General features: G+C 35.6%; 1 protein-coding gene across 1 annotated transcript; it reads right to left on the bottom strand.

Annotated features, from left to right (window-relative positions):
• Window positions 1-874: 874 nt before the first annotated feature.
• On the bottom strand, window positions 875-13,273 carry LOC132849046 (E3 ubiquitin/ISG15 ligase TRIM25-like). The gene is made up of 6 exons (XM_060875215.1): window positions 12,660-13,273; window positions 10,854-10,949; window positions 10,471-10,704; window positions 5,807-5,966; window positions 5,476-5,526; window positions 875-4,589 (listed from the first exon to the last, which is right to left on the bottom strand). The coding sequence occupies exons 1-6, from the start codon at window positions 13,248-13,250 to the stop codon at window positions 4,057-4,059; spliced, it is 1,665 nt and encodes a 554-aa protein (XP_060731198.1). The 5' UTR covers window positions 13,251-13,273; the 3' UTR covers window positions 875-4,056.
• Between the last annotated feature and the right edge of the window lie 1,010 nt (window positions 13,274-14,283).

Genomic DNA, 14,283 nt, shown 5'->3' on the forward strand with positions numbered 1-14,283 from the left:
GTCAACCCAGATAAGCAGAGAGGTGGAAAAGTGGGAAGGAAAGTAAGAAAGGTTAATAAGAAGATTGTTTTTCAGATAGAAAAGTATATTGGCAAATGCTGTAAATGTAAATGTAAATGTATTGGGACGATTTTGAGATTATAAATGCAAACCTTACAGCCTATTAATTGAATCACTTGAAAAATTAGGAGGGACAGCTGGTTTTAATTATTTATTTTGTGGAACTAAACATTTTAAAAGTAATTTTTTTATTATTATTTCAGATTTTATTGATTATTTCAAGTAGATGGAATTTTTAAAACAGAAACTTGGTGAAAAATCACAATGTAATCAGAATTTTGTTTAACCAGAATCTTTTTTAACAATGTGATGGTCCTTTCTTTTATTATTTTCTTCAATAATTAATGTTAGGGATGATTGTATATGTGTATTAGGGATATTTGTTAAGTAGTATAGTAGGTTTTTATTTATATATGTCAAGTTCACTGTCCTAATGGATGACATATGCCATAAACTGCTGGCCTGATCTGGATGGGGATGAAGCCATGAGATAAAGCTGAAGAGTGAAGCTCTTGGTTCACTGCTAATATTTAATTTTTGCATCTTTTTCTCTCCTTGTTTCCTTGCTTCCCAAACACCTAGACTGGGGGAGGTATTTACATTTACATTTACGGCATTTAGCAGACACCCTTATCCAGAGTGACTTACAACTGAGCAACTGAGGGTTAAGGGCCTTGCTCAGGGGCCCAGCAGTGGCAGCTTGATGGACCTGGGGTTCGAACCCATGACCTTCCGATTAGTAGCCCAACACCTTAACCACTGAGCTACCACATTCCACAGGTATGTAAAATAACAGTCGAGGTAGAATAATGCATTAGTTCTGCAATTCTAGTAAAGTTTATTAAACATAGTAAAGTACATTTCAAAAACAAATAAGATGACAATGCATTATATAACATTATCTGCAACCCTGTTTTTCTTTTATCTTGAGTTCTAATAGTTTATCCGACCTGATATTAAACACAGCGAGCAGTTTCAGGCTGTAAAAGATAAAAAAATACAGACAAAGAAAGAAAAGAAACAGAAAAATACAGAACACCTTTTATTTACTCATTAGATTTTAACATGATTGGAACCTAAATGGTGTGAATATAAAAGTCCAATTTCTCTATAATATGTTTTATAGGGGGTTCTGTAAAATCTAGTCACAGAGAATACTTCTCCAAAGAAAAAAAAAAATGCAAAAATCAAAACATGTATCACTGATAATTATAGTAAAAGGAAAATAAGGTATAACAATAAAAATAGAACACTGAGAATCATTATTTTGAAAATTGTATTAAAATGAAGTTAAAACAGAATTAGCAATAAAGCATTGATTCAGACATGGGATATAGAGATGTGGGTATTTATTAGCTCAGAAATCCATCAGTTGTGTAATAAAGTACAAGCTGAATTGCTGCTTTAAGCTGGAAATCTTCTTGATTTTATTTCCTGATGACGGTAGCCTTCTGAATCATTATCACTATATTAGCATTAATTACATGTACATAGGGTAAATCAGGCTGTGTATCTAGAGGGCATGTGCTTGTGTCCAGGATCTTGCTTGAGTCATTATTTACACTTGGTTTAATACACAACAGCTCCATTATACATCATCCAAGTTGCTCAATCATGCACAAATCTTTATCACTACAAACAGCTGAAAATACAGATAAATAAAGAAAACAAACAGAAAAATACAGAACACTTTGGATTTACTCGTTAGATTTTAACATGATTGGAACCTAAAAGGTGTGAATATAAAAGTCCAATTTCTCTATAAGATGTTTCATAAGTGTTTCTGTAAAATCTAGTCACACTGAATACTTCTCCATGTAAAAAAATGCATCAAAATCAAAACATGTATCACTGATAATTATAGTAAAAGGAAAATGAGTTGGATTTTGTTTTTAAAAGTTAAAGGTATAACAATTAAAAATAGAAAATAACATTGAGAATCATTATTTTGAAAATTGCTTGAACAGCGTTAGCAATAAAGCATTGATACAGACATGGGATATACATATGTGGGAATTTATTAGCTCAGAAATCCATCATTTGTGTAATAAAGTACAAGTTGAATTGCTGCTTTGGGCTGGAAACCTTCTTGATTTATTTCCTGATGACTATAGGCTTCTGAATCCTCTTCATTATTGGAGCATTAATTACAGGTACAATTAATGTAAATCAGGCTATGTTACTAGAGGGCATGTTCTTGTGTCTAGGATCTTGCTTGAGGCATTATTTACACTTGGTATCAGTATCACTACAAACAACTGATATGTTAGAGAGAAACTTCCATTTATCAGAATTTTTTCATACAACTGAGCAGTTGAGGATTTGTCTAGTGCCAATTTGGCACACCAGTGCACCAAGTCTGATCACCAGTAATAATGAATGGGTCTACCTGGAGGAAGTGTAGAGAGCGTACCTGAACACACATCTCAGAGGATTTCAGATGATACAGATACGCTATTGCAGAATGTACAACAATGCCTGTACTACCTCTTCACACTGAAGAAAAAAAAACTCTTCTGAGTCTCTAATGATAAAGAATGCATTACTGTCATGGTGTTTCTGACACTGCTCATAGATCATGAGAATTAAATTTTATTACATTTTAAAGAACTTATTTATTATGAGTGTAAAGTATTTATTTAGCATTCAACACTATTTTTTAAATAGAATTTCTTTATAGATTTTAAACAAAAAGTTTAAAATCATTTTAATTTCTCAACATTATGAAAGTGTGTTTTTTTTTTTTTTAAAGATAGCATTGCTTACTTTTTATATAACTGTAAGGTGTATCAAACAGGAATAATCTATTTCAAAATCATCTTTTTTTGGTGGCACAGTTGGACTTTTGATTTGTGATTTAGCCCAAATCCAGGGAAAAGAGGCTGAGTGAATGTGGTGTGAACTTTGTGGATTAGCTTCATCGTGTCAGAGACACTGTAGAAAGACAGAGTTCCTGCTTTATGATCCACAAACACTCCTATTGTAGAGGAGCTGGAGCTCATGGGGATTTTAGTGGAGATATTAGTTTTTTGGTTGTTGTGTAAGAATGAGTAACCAGAGGACTTGCACAGCAAACTCCATGACGTATAATTACGTCCAAACACACATACTGTACATTACTGCGTCCAATCCTGCTGATGCTTTATAGGACACTGATATATAAACCCCATTAACCCCACTCCACTCCACCTCCCAGTAACAGGATCCAGACACACTCTCACTACACAACACCTGGCAGTGACATTCAGAACTCTCTGAATCTTGATATGACACGTGACATCGAGATGTCTGTTGACCATAAACTAACAAAGAGTATGGTTTGATGCCTTTGTCAGTTGCCATTCTGTTTGAATCAGACAGTTCAAGTTGTTTATTTTCTGTCTTTGGATCCAGTGTGAGCTGACAGGTATCTGAAGGTTTAATGTATTTATAATACTCCTGAATTCTCAAATCAACTCTTGAACAGGCTAAAAAAGTGTTAATTAGTTCTCTGTAATGGAAACACAATAATCCAGATGGACTCATATGGTGGACATACCACATAAGTTAAAATATAATAATAAAAAGAAAGAAATGCTGTAATTTTACAAATAAGAGGTTTAAACATTGATACGGTGAAATTTCCTGTGAACAGACAGTGATTTAACATTTATATACAGTAAGTATTCAGTGGCAGTCAGAAGTAAAGTTCATTCATTCATTCATTTTCTACCGCTTATCCGAACTTCTCGGGTCACGGGGAGCCTGTGCCTAGGACACACACACACTCTCATTAACTCACGCAATCACACACTACGAACAATTTTCTAGAGATGCCAATCAACCTACCATGCATGTCTTTGGACCGGGGGAGGAAACCGGAGTACCCGGAGGAAACCCCCGAGGCACGGGGAGAACATGCAAACTCCACACACACAAGGCGGAGAAGTAAAGTTGTTAACAAAAAGAGAAAACAAATGACTGTTCATAACTTTGTGTAATCTCCGTAATATTTATCTATTTAGGACGGCATAGCTTTACAGTCGACTTGGAACTGACCATGAACCCTGGATACAGAGGCTGAGTGAATGTGCTCTTGGTTTTGTGGAGGAGCTTCATCGTGTCAGAGACACTGTAGAAAGACAGAATTCCTGCCTTGTGATCCACAAACACACCTATCCTAAAGGGGATGGAGCTCATGGGGATTTTAGTTTCTTGGTTGTTGTGTAAGAATGAGTAATGAGATGATTGGCACAGCAAACTCCAGGACTTATCATTACGTCCAAACGCACATTCATTACTGCTTCCTTTCCTGCTGATGTTTTTATAAGACACTGCTATATGAACCCCATTAACCCCACTCCACTCCACCTCCCAGTAAGCATATCCAGACACACTCTCACTACACAACACCTGGGAGTAACAGTCAAAACTCTCTGGAGAACTACAGTATGTCACTAATGATGAACAGTTAGTCACCACTGTGTTCCCATCAGACAGATGGAGGTACAAATTTGCTGTATTGGGATCCAGAGTGAACTGGCCAGAATCTGATGGAGGAAAAAACACCACATCATTAACATTTCAAGAAGAAAATTCCTGAACATAACTTTATTTAACCCCATGATATGAACTTTTGTCCATTATCTTCTGTCTAATGTGAAGTTAATTGTTTTAAAACAACAATGAATTTCTTAAATCAAGAAAATGTTATTTATTCTACATTCTATTATGTGGTTACAATAGCCACATAATAATATTGATTTTTTTTTTTATTTAAAAATCGTCAGAATCCACTATAAAACTGCTGCAAGTCCAAATAGGATCCACTTCAATATAATGACTGCATGAGTTTCTGAGAACAGTTTCTTTTAGTATAATTGGAGAACGATCATTGAAGAATGACAAAAATATATGCACTTAAAAGAAGAGACCTGAGAAGGTATACATATAAATGTGCCACTTGCTCTTTTGTTCTGCAAGCAGGGTTGCCAGGTCAGGAAAATGAACATTCACATATAGCAGATATTTATACTGCAAAATCAGTAAGTTTGTTTCCCTCACAACCATTTTTAACATTTTATTTGTGCTTGGGCTAGTTGAAAAATGTATGATCTTGGAGTGGGAATTTTACTGAAACCTGGCAACTGTCTTCACATGCTTCAATGACAACTTTTTTATTTATTTTTTTTTTTGAGTTGATGTAAATATTTTTGTAAAAATGAATGTTAATGTAAACATTGTAAAACGTAAAAACATCACACTCACTTGTGTTGAAAAGATCTCTTAATGAAGCTGATCAGTCTTCTAAAAAAGTATTCCAAGTTGGAAGAACTTGTGTGTTTGTGTGTGTGTGTGTGTGTGTGTGTGTGTGTGTGTGTGTGTGTGTGTGTGTGTGTGTGTGTGTGTGTGTGTACGCTTATGGAAGACACTTACAGTCTAAAAACTCTTCTCTGCTTTGAGGGGGAATCACTCGAACTTTCTTCACTAGATAAACACAGTTACAAGCACACAGTTAATCATAAACAGACCAATGAACAAAAGTCAGTCAAAGGTTTAATTTGCTACAAATACACTCAATCATACAGAACATATTTTTACATCCAAATTAGAGGTGGTCTTTCAATTCATTTCGGTGACTTGAATCTTTTGATTGCATTCGCTAAAGTTTAGATTTGTTCACTGACCCTTTCATTAAATGATATTACAGGCTCATTGTATGTACGTTTATATAAACTGAGCCAGAGAGATAATAGCTAGGGCTTACCTTGACTTGACATCTTCTCAGTCCCCTCTTTATAGTGGTTTTCTAGCGTCTTTCTCAATTGAGACACAGATTTTATTACATCTTCAAACGTTTGGAGAGAATTCACTGTGATGGTGGGTAAGTCTGCATGTCGAAGAGGAGCTGAGATGGCCCGGAAGTTCTGCACAAAGACAGAAAAACCAAGAGAAACCCATGCTTTGCATGTCATATGTCATAGAATTCTGCTTGTACACATTCAAATACAAATGATAGTAGTTTTCTAATAAAACATGTGTCAGTAGATCTTAGAACTTAGTAAACACGGTCACATGCCGAAACTGAGAATTACAGTCAACAGGAATTTAGTATGATTGTAATTGTGGTAATACAATCTTTTTATGCAATAAGATTGTTCATCAGTGATCTGATGTTTCTCAAACTCATCCGGTGTTTCACGACTTTGCATACTTGATTGTTAGGGTCCTATATCCAGCTTGGTCTAGGTCCAGGTCTATTGATACCAAGCCTATTTAGACTTTGCAAAGTTAGTGGTTAGCCAAGCCCCCAAATTAACCCAATTTCAGTAACGCAGCTGTTCTCCTATTTGATACATTTTAAGTCATCTATAATGGGTTAATGGAAGCTCAAGTGGTTAAGGCTCATGGTTGTTGAATATGGTTCAAGCCCCAGCACTGCCAAGCTGCCACTTGAGCCCTAGAGCACAGCCTTTAATTACTGTGTTGTAATGTGTTGAAGGAAATTGGAGAAAGAATGAGATGTGGAGTGAAGTTGCAAAGAATTATCGTGAAAAGGAATGAGTGAGATCCAAAATCCAAAGAAAATAAATGAAAACCTGATTAAGATAGAGGCCCAAGTGGTGGAGGTGAGGAACTTAAATATTAATATAAAATAAAATGTTCCTGACAAATGAAGACATCACAGATCAGACACTGTACCTAGACAGGAAAAAAGCATGAAGAGCCTGACAAAGAAGATCATACTTCGTTAAGTTTTACTTTTCCAGAGTTCAAGAGAACTGATGTACAGCTGGTATGGCTGACAGAAAGAAATAGTGGTTACAGCAATAGTTGCTGTGACCTATGTGTAATGTTGAACAACAACTGATGTTGTAGAAAATGTGTATCAAAACCTATCTTGAAAAATACATGGTTTACATTCTATTGTAGGCAGGCTCAGTGCGTGTTCTACTCTGTGTGCATCAGAAAACAAATGCAGGCATACACTTGGAGAGTGTTTCTTGGTTTGTTACTGTTTTTTGCATTCTAATTACTTTTACTTATTCTAATACTGTTTGATTATTTGAAGAAGATTTTTATTTGCAATTTTCTTTTATTTTACTTTACATATGTTACACACATTGATCTGTATTACACTGCTTTTAATAAAAACAAGGCCTCCTATTGTGAGGACCCTGAAAAGACAAGAAGATCTAAGTCTGACTCCTTCATCTAAAGATTCAAACAATAGATTAGGTAGAACAACTTGAAGAGGATCCTTTGTTAGAAGACCGGGGGACTTTGAAGGACATATGGTGTATATCCAAAAAGACATGATTTAAAGCTCACCCTTAAACACAAACGATCTAGATGTAATGACCAACAGCATAAGCGCTATATTCACTAGCACATTAGACACTGTTGCCCCCATCCGATTAAAGAAAGTTAGAGACAAAATACCCCCACCGTGGTATAATAGTCATACTCACACCCTCAAGAGAGAAACCCATAACCTCGAGCGAAAGTGGACTAAAACTAAATTAGAGGTTTTTAGAATTGCGTATGACAGTATGTCCAACTATAGACAGGCTCTAAAAACTGCCAGGGCTGAGCACCTGAGCAAACTCATAGAAAATAACCAAAACAATCCCAGGTTTTTATTTAGTACAGTGGCTAGATTAGCAAAAAAACAGAGATCTGAACACACTATTAAATCACAGTTCAGTAGTGAGGACTATGAGATTCTTCACTGATAAAATTGAAAGCATCAGGAACAAAATAGGTGATGTTCAACATGTGAGATCACCTTGTGACCCAGTCTTATCTAAAGCTCTACACTCACAAACACAGTGCTTTACAAGTACAGGACAAGAAGAGTTAGATAAGCTTATTACTACAGCTAAACCAACAACTTGTTCATTAGACCCCATTCCAACTAAATTACTGAAAGAAGTGTTACATAAAGCTGGTGAGCCTCTTCTTAATATTATTAACTCCTCGCTCTCTTTAGGTTATGTCCCTAAATCTTTCAAGTTGGCAGTTATTAAGCTCCTCATTAAGAAACCTATTTTAGATCCTAATGAACTATCAAATTACAGACCTATATCACATCTGCCGTTCATGTCTAAAATACTAGAAAAGGTGGTGTCTGTTCAACTGAGCTCCTTCTTACAGGAGAACAATATCTTTGAAGAGTTTCAGTCAGGTTTCAGGCCTCATCATAGCACAGAAACTGCACTTGTGAAAGTTACAAATGACTTCTTCCTAGCTTCGGACCAAGACTGTATGTCCTTATTAGTTCTACTTAAAGGATCAGTCCTAGGACCCCTACTCTTCTCGATATACATGCTTCCATTAGGGAACATTATTAGAAGACATGGGATTAATTTCCACTGTTATGCTGACGATACACAGTTATATATCTCATCAAAACCAGATGAAATAGCAAAATTGTCCAAAATAACTCAGTGCCTTACAGAGATAAAAGATTGGATGAGCTGTAATTTTCTGTTGTTAAACTCAGAGAAGACAGAAATACTACTTATCGGTCCAAAAACCAGTACACAGAAACTCTCACAATTCAACTTCCATTTAGAGGGCTGTACCGTTACTAGAAGCTCGACAGTGAAAGACCTGGGTGTTATATTAGCAACTTGTCTTTTGAAAATCATATCGCCCAAACTACAAAAACAGCCTTCTTCCACCTTAGAAATATTGCCAAGCTGAGAAACATCTTGTCAGTATCTTACAGTATGCTGAGAAGCTAGTTCATGCATTCATGACCTCTAGATTGGACTATTGTAACGTGTTACTAGGTGTTTGTCCTATAGGACAAGAAGGTATGATCATATAACCCCAATTTTATCATCTATACACTGTCTACCTGTTAAGTTTAGAATTGATTACAAACTGTTGTTACTTACGTACGAGGCTCTTAACGGTTTAGCTCCCATGTATCTAACTAGTCTTCTAACACGTTACAATCCTTCACGCTCTCTGAGATCACAAAACTCAGGACTTCTGGTAGTTCCCAGAATATCTAAGTCTACTAAAGGTGGTAGAGCGTTTTCTTATTTAGCTCCCAAACTTTGGAATGGTCTTCCTGATAGTATTTGGGGCTCAGACAAACTTTCCCAGTTTAAATGTAGATTAAAAACTAATTTCTTTAGTCAGGCATAAACACAATACATCCCATAATATTGTGCACTACATCAGACTTGCACATTTTATGAACAGCAGATATGTTAATCCCTCTCCACTGCTTCTCTCTTTCTACCCATCCCGAGGCATCCAGAAATTGTACCAGCTCTGATTGTCTTGCGATGAAGATTTTGGACCTCCACTGAGATGAGGCCGACTCTGTGAGAATCCTGATGCATCTACAGATCTACCAGCTCCAGTTGGACTCTATATACTATATACTATAGAGGAGATGTGAACTCCATGTGATCTTTTGCATCAATACAACATTTGTTTGACTGTATATTTATAATCACACCCTCCAGTGTCACCCATATGAGGATGGGTTCCCCTTTGAGTGTGGGTCCTCTCAAGGTTTCTTCCTTTACCATGTAAGGGAGTTTTTCCTTGCCACTGTTGCCTGAGCCTCCTCAGACTTGCTCATTGGGGATAAATACACATACACACACATACATACATACACACTGTGATCTGTATATATCTAGAATTTTTATTATTATATTTATATATATATATATATATATATATATATATATATATATTATATTATATTTTTATTATTATCTTTTGTTCTATGTTTGTGTTCTGTAAAGCTGCTTTGTGACAATGTCCATTGTAAAAAGCGCTATACAAATAAACTTGATTTGATTTGATTTGATTCCTTGCCACTGCTGCCTGAGTCACCTCAGACTTGCTCATTGGGGATAAATACATACACATTGTGAACTATATATATCTAATATTAATCTTGAATTTTGTACTCTATTAATCTTATTCTTTTTTTCTTATTCTTATTCTATATTATTCTTTATATTAAGGTTTTGTTCAATGTTTATGTTCTGTAAAGCTGCTTTGAGACAATGTCAATTGTAAAAAGCGCTATACAAATTACTTGAATTGAAAACTTGAATTGAATTGAAAGCTTAACTGTGTATTAACCCATACATGTATGTTGGCAAGGTCTAACCACAGTACGAGCAGATCTCATTTCCTGAAATAAAGCCTGTGTGATTCTGTGGCGTCTACTCTCTCTGAACCACTGTGTCAAAATAAGAATTCAGGAGGAAATTTCAACCAAAACCAAAACCTTATTTGTTTTTCAAAAACAAATAAGAGTAAATGATGCAATTTCATCCATTCTGTGTGTCATTATCTAGGTCTTAGCTTCAAGTAGTTATCAAGAAGTATTAACTTACAAGAAGTAAGTCAATCATACTGTACATTATGTGATGGCCTCAGTGACATTACCTGGAGAAAATAAATGGGATCTTTGACATTTGAAAACTCCTCCATCTCAGCATTTCTCCTCTTCAGCTCTACAATCTCCTCCTCCAGTTGCTTCATGACTTCTTCAGCTTGGCTCACTGCAGCTTTCTCCTGAGCTCTGATCAATGCTGTCACCTCAGAGCGTCTTCTCTCAAGTGTTTTGATCAGATCAGTAAATGTCTTCTCACTTTTCTGCACTGCCGTTTGAGCAGAGCGCTGTTAGGAGACCAAAAGAGAGTGAAGATGTTTCTTAATCAGATATTTTCCTGGAAGCCCAGAATTGTGACTGATTTGGTTTCTGTACAAAGAGACTGATGAAGAAACGGCTTTTTCAGCATCCAGATGTTGTTGTTCCAGAAACTCACCTTGTGAGACTCCACAGCTTTTGTTAGCTCTTGAAGCTCTTTCTCTCTTTCCTGGATTCTCTGCTGGTATTTTTTCTGCACCACCAACAACTGCTTCTGTGCAGTAACAAGACATATAATTCAGCAGTGTACAGACTGCAGGTGTATTCAATCATACTTATTAGCTGTAAATAAACTCATTAACATTTAAAATACTTATATAATCTAAATGTGCCTGTGCTCTGTGTTGAACAGTAGTATACATTCACTGAATTCCTGTATAGCATATAAACCCTGATAAAAAAATGTTAATTTCTTAATTTAAACTCCAGTTAAATATTTGTGATTAATCATTTGCTTCTGCATAGACAGGCGCTCAAATGCATCAGAGTATGTTTTGTCTCACCAGTCTGAAGTCAACAACATTAAGACTAATAAAGATACACAGTAGACTAAACAGAAACATGTATTATGAGAAACAGCTCTATTTATTGTTGTCATACATAAACCTGCAGACACCAGGTGTGATGACCATTTGTTCCAAAAAACACTGGAGCCTGGTTGGGATTATGCACATACTCTCACCTACATTACATATCCTTAAGTAATATATGTAGAGGTTTTCAGAAATAAAGTTTAATGAATGAGCAGATGTTGCAAATTAACCATTAAAAAAACTTTTTATATTTTATATGAATGATTCCTATCTGCCCTTTTAATTTAACTGGCATACATTTTATAGCCTTTTCCCCTGACCTCACACAGAACATGGCTAACATTTGGCCATGAAAAAAAGATAAAAATTCATATTGATAAAAATGAAAACAGAGAAATTTACTATCACAATCCCTGCAGTCAATCAGTGATTACCTAAAGCTGTCAAGCCTAGAGAAGAATTTGTCATCTTAAAATAAGCATTTACTCTATTAAGAGAGATGTCTAGAAGCAAGGAGAGGTTATATATCTAAATATACAGAGAAATATATCTAAATAAGCAGTGTGTCATTATTCTATGTCATGCACGTGAAACAGGTTAGATCCAAATGCTGGTTTATTAAGCGATATCCAAAACAGGTATGGTTCAAGCATCAGGCAAACAACAACATCAAAGGAGATCCAAAAACAGTAATCAACAATCCAGGCGTAGGGCAGGGCAGGTAGCAAGCATTCATAAACCCGAAAAACAAGCAGGGTCAAAACAAGGCAATAGACGGAACCGATAATACGCTCAGAATGCTAAAAAGGCTGACAATACTTCGCACCATCAGAGAGTTCTGAGTGAGCTTAAATAGACCAGGTTATTACAAACAGGAAACAGGTGTGCTGAGTTGGTGGTGCAATGGATTGTGGGAAATAGAGTCCTGATGATAGAGTGCAGCAAATCCTCTGCAGGCCAGCAGAGGGAGCCCTCATGGCTCTCATAACAGTATGAAACAAAATAACCAAAAACATACACAATTTCACTGATGATTTTATGGTGTCTTGACTTATTCTAGCTCAAAATGATTATGGCCTTTTCAAATGCTATTTTTATACATGACTGCATTAAAATTATTATTATTATTATTATTATTATTATTATTATTATTATTATTATTATTTTATTTCATTTTGTAGTCTTAAATTGCCTCAATACAAACTTTTAATAAACTTTTTTTATAACTATAATTATGTAATAGGACAAAACATTGTACATGTTTTCTTTCCAATAAAGTGTGCTACAGTTTCACAGTGAACACATTTAGGCTAAATATTTAAAATATTGACTGACCCCAACACTGATGCTTCCCCGATTGTGAATAGAAGAGAGATATAAGACACAGTTACCTGTTTCTCAGCTCGTCCTGATGTAGCTGATACTGTATTATGTTTTTTATGTTTATCTATCATACACAACATGCAGATACACTGCTGGTCAGTGCGACAGTAAACCTCCAGCAGTTTGTCATGCTGAGAGCAGATCTGATCCTGGAGTCTTCTGGATGCTTCGACCAGCTTGTGCTTCTTAAAGGCAGGAGATTTATAGTGAGGCTGGAGATGAGTTTCACAGAAAGAGGCCAGACACACCAGGCAGGACTTGATGGCTTTGGATTTACTCTCAATACAGGAATCACACTCCACATCTTCAGGTCCAGCTGAACACTGAGTAGGACGTGTAGCTTGGAGTCCTGTCTTCTTCAGTGTCTCCACTACTTCAGCCAACATGGTGTTTTTACTCACAACAGGTCTTGGAGTGAAAGTTTGTCTACACTGAGGACAGCTATAGACTCCCTGCTGATCCTCCTGATCCCAGCAGCCATTAATACAGACCATACAGTAACTGTGTCCACACGAAAGAGTTACTGGATCCTTGAGTAGATCCAGACAGATTGGACAGCTGAACTGATCCTGAGCAACGAAAATATTCGCTTCTGCCATTTTTTTGTTAAAGCTGTGTGGGAGACAGGTGTGTACAGTACTGTACTGTATAAAGAAAAGGGAAAAAATAAACAGGGACAGATTAGATTCAGTTTCGTTTCCCTGAAAGTTGCCAGCTATGAGTGAGAGAAGTGGCTTAATCTACATTTTAAAATAAACAAATAATCTATAAACTCAGCCTGATTTCAAAACATTCAATTTCACTCTATAAAATCCTGTATTAGACAACAATATAACAATATTACAGTAACCCAACATACACGGTTTTTGTAATCAGTGCTTTTTTAAAGGCATGAAAATGATCTTGAAAAACATTTCAGTGAAACAAGAACATTCTTTAAAAAAATGTTTTTTCAGATAGAAAAGTATATTGGGACGATTTTGAGATTCTAAATGCAAACCTTACAGTTTATGAATTGAATTACTTGAAAAATGTCGAAAAAATAATAATAATAATAAGTATATAAAACAATTCATAAAAACTCACCCTTACTCTCCAGCTTTGGCCTCCAGGCCTGATTAGAGTATGATTTGTATGATTCTAAAAATCTTAGGAGGGTCAGCTGGTTTTAATGATTTATTTTGTGGAACTACAATTTTTAAAAGCAATTTTTTTATTATTATTATTTCAGTTTTTATTGATTGTTATTTTGATTTTATTGATTGTTTTATTATTCAAGTGGACAGAATTTTTAAAACAGAAACAGAAAAATCTTGTTTAACAATGTGATGGTCCTTTCTTTTATTATTTTCTTCAATAATTAATGTTAGGGATGACTGTATATGTGTATTAGGGATATTTGTTAAGTAGTATAGTAGGTTTTTATTTATATATATATCAAGTACTCTGTCTTAATGGATGACTGCATATGCCATTAACTGCTGGCCTGATCTGGATGGAGATGAAGCCATGAGATAAAGCTGGAGAGTGAAGCTCTTGATTCACTGCTAATATTTATTTTTTTGCATCTTTTTCTCTCCTTGTTTCCTTGCTTCCCAAACACCTAGACTGGGGAGGTATGTAAAATAACAG

Source organism: Tachysurus vachellii, chromosome 7 (assembly GCF_030014155.1).
Source record: "Tachysurus vachellii isolate PV-2020 chromosome 7, HZAU_Pvac_v1, whole genome shotgun sequence".
In the NCBI taxonomy this organism is placed as follows: Eukaryota; Metazoa; Chordata; class Actinopteri; order Siluriformes; family Bagridae; genus Tachysurus; species Tachysurus vachellii.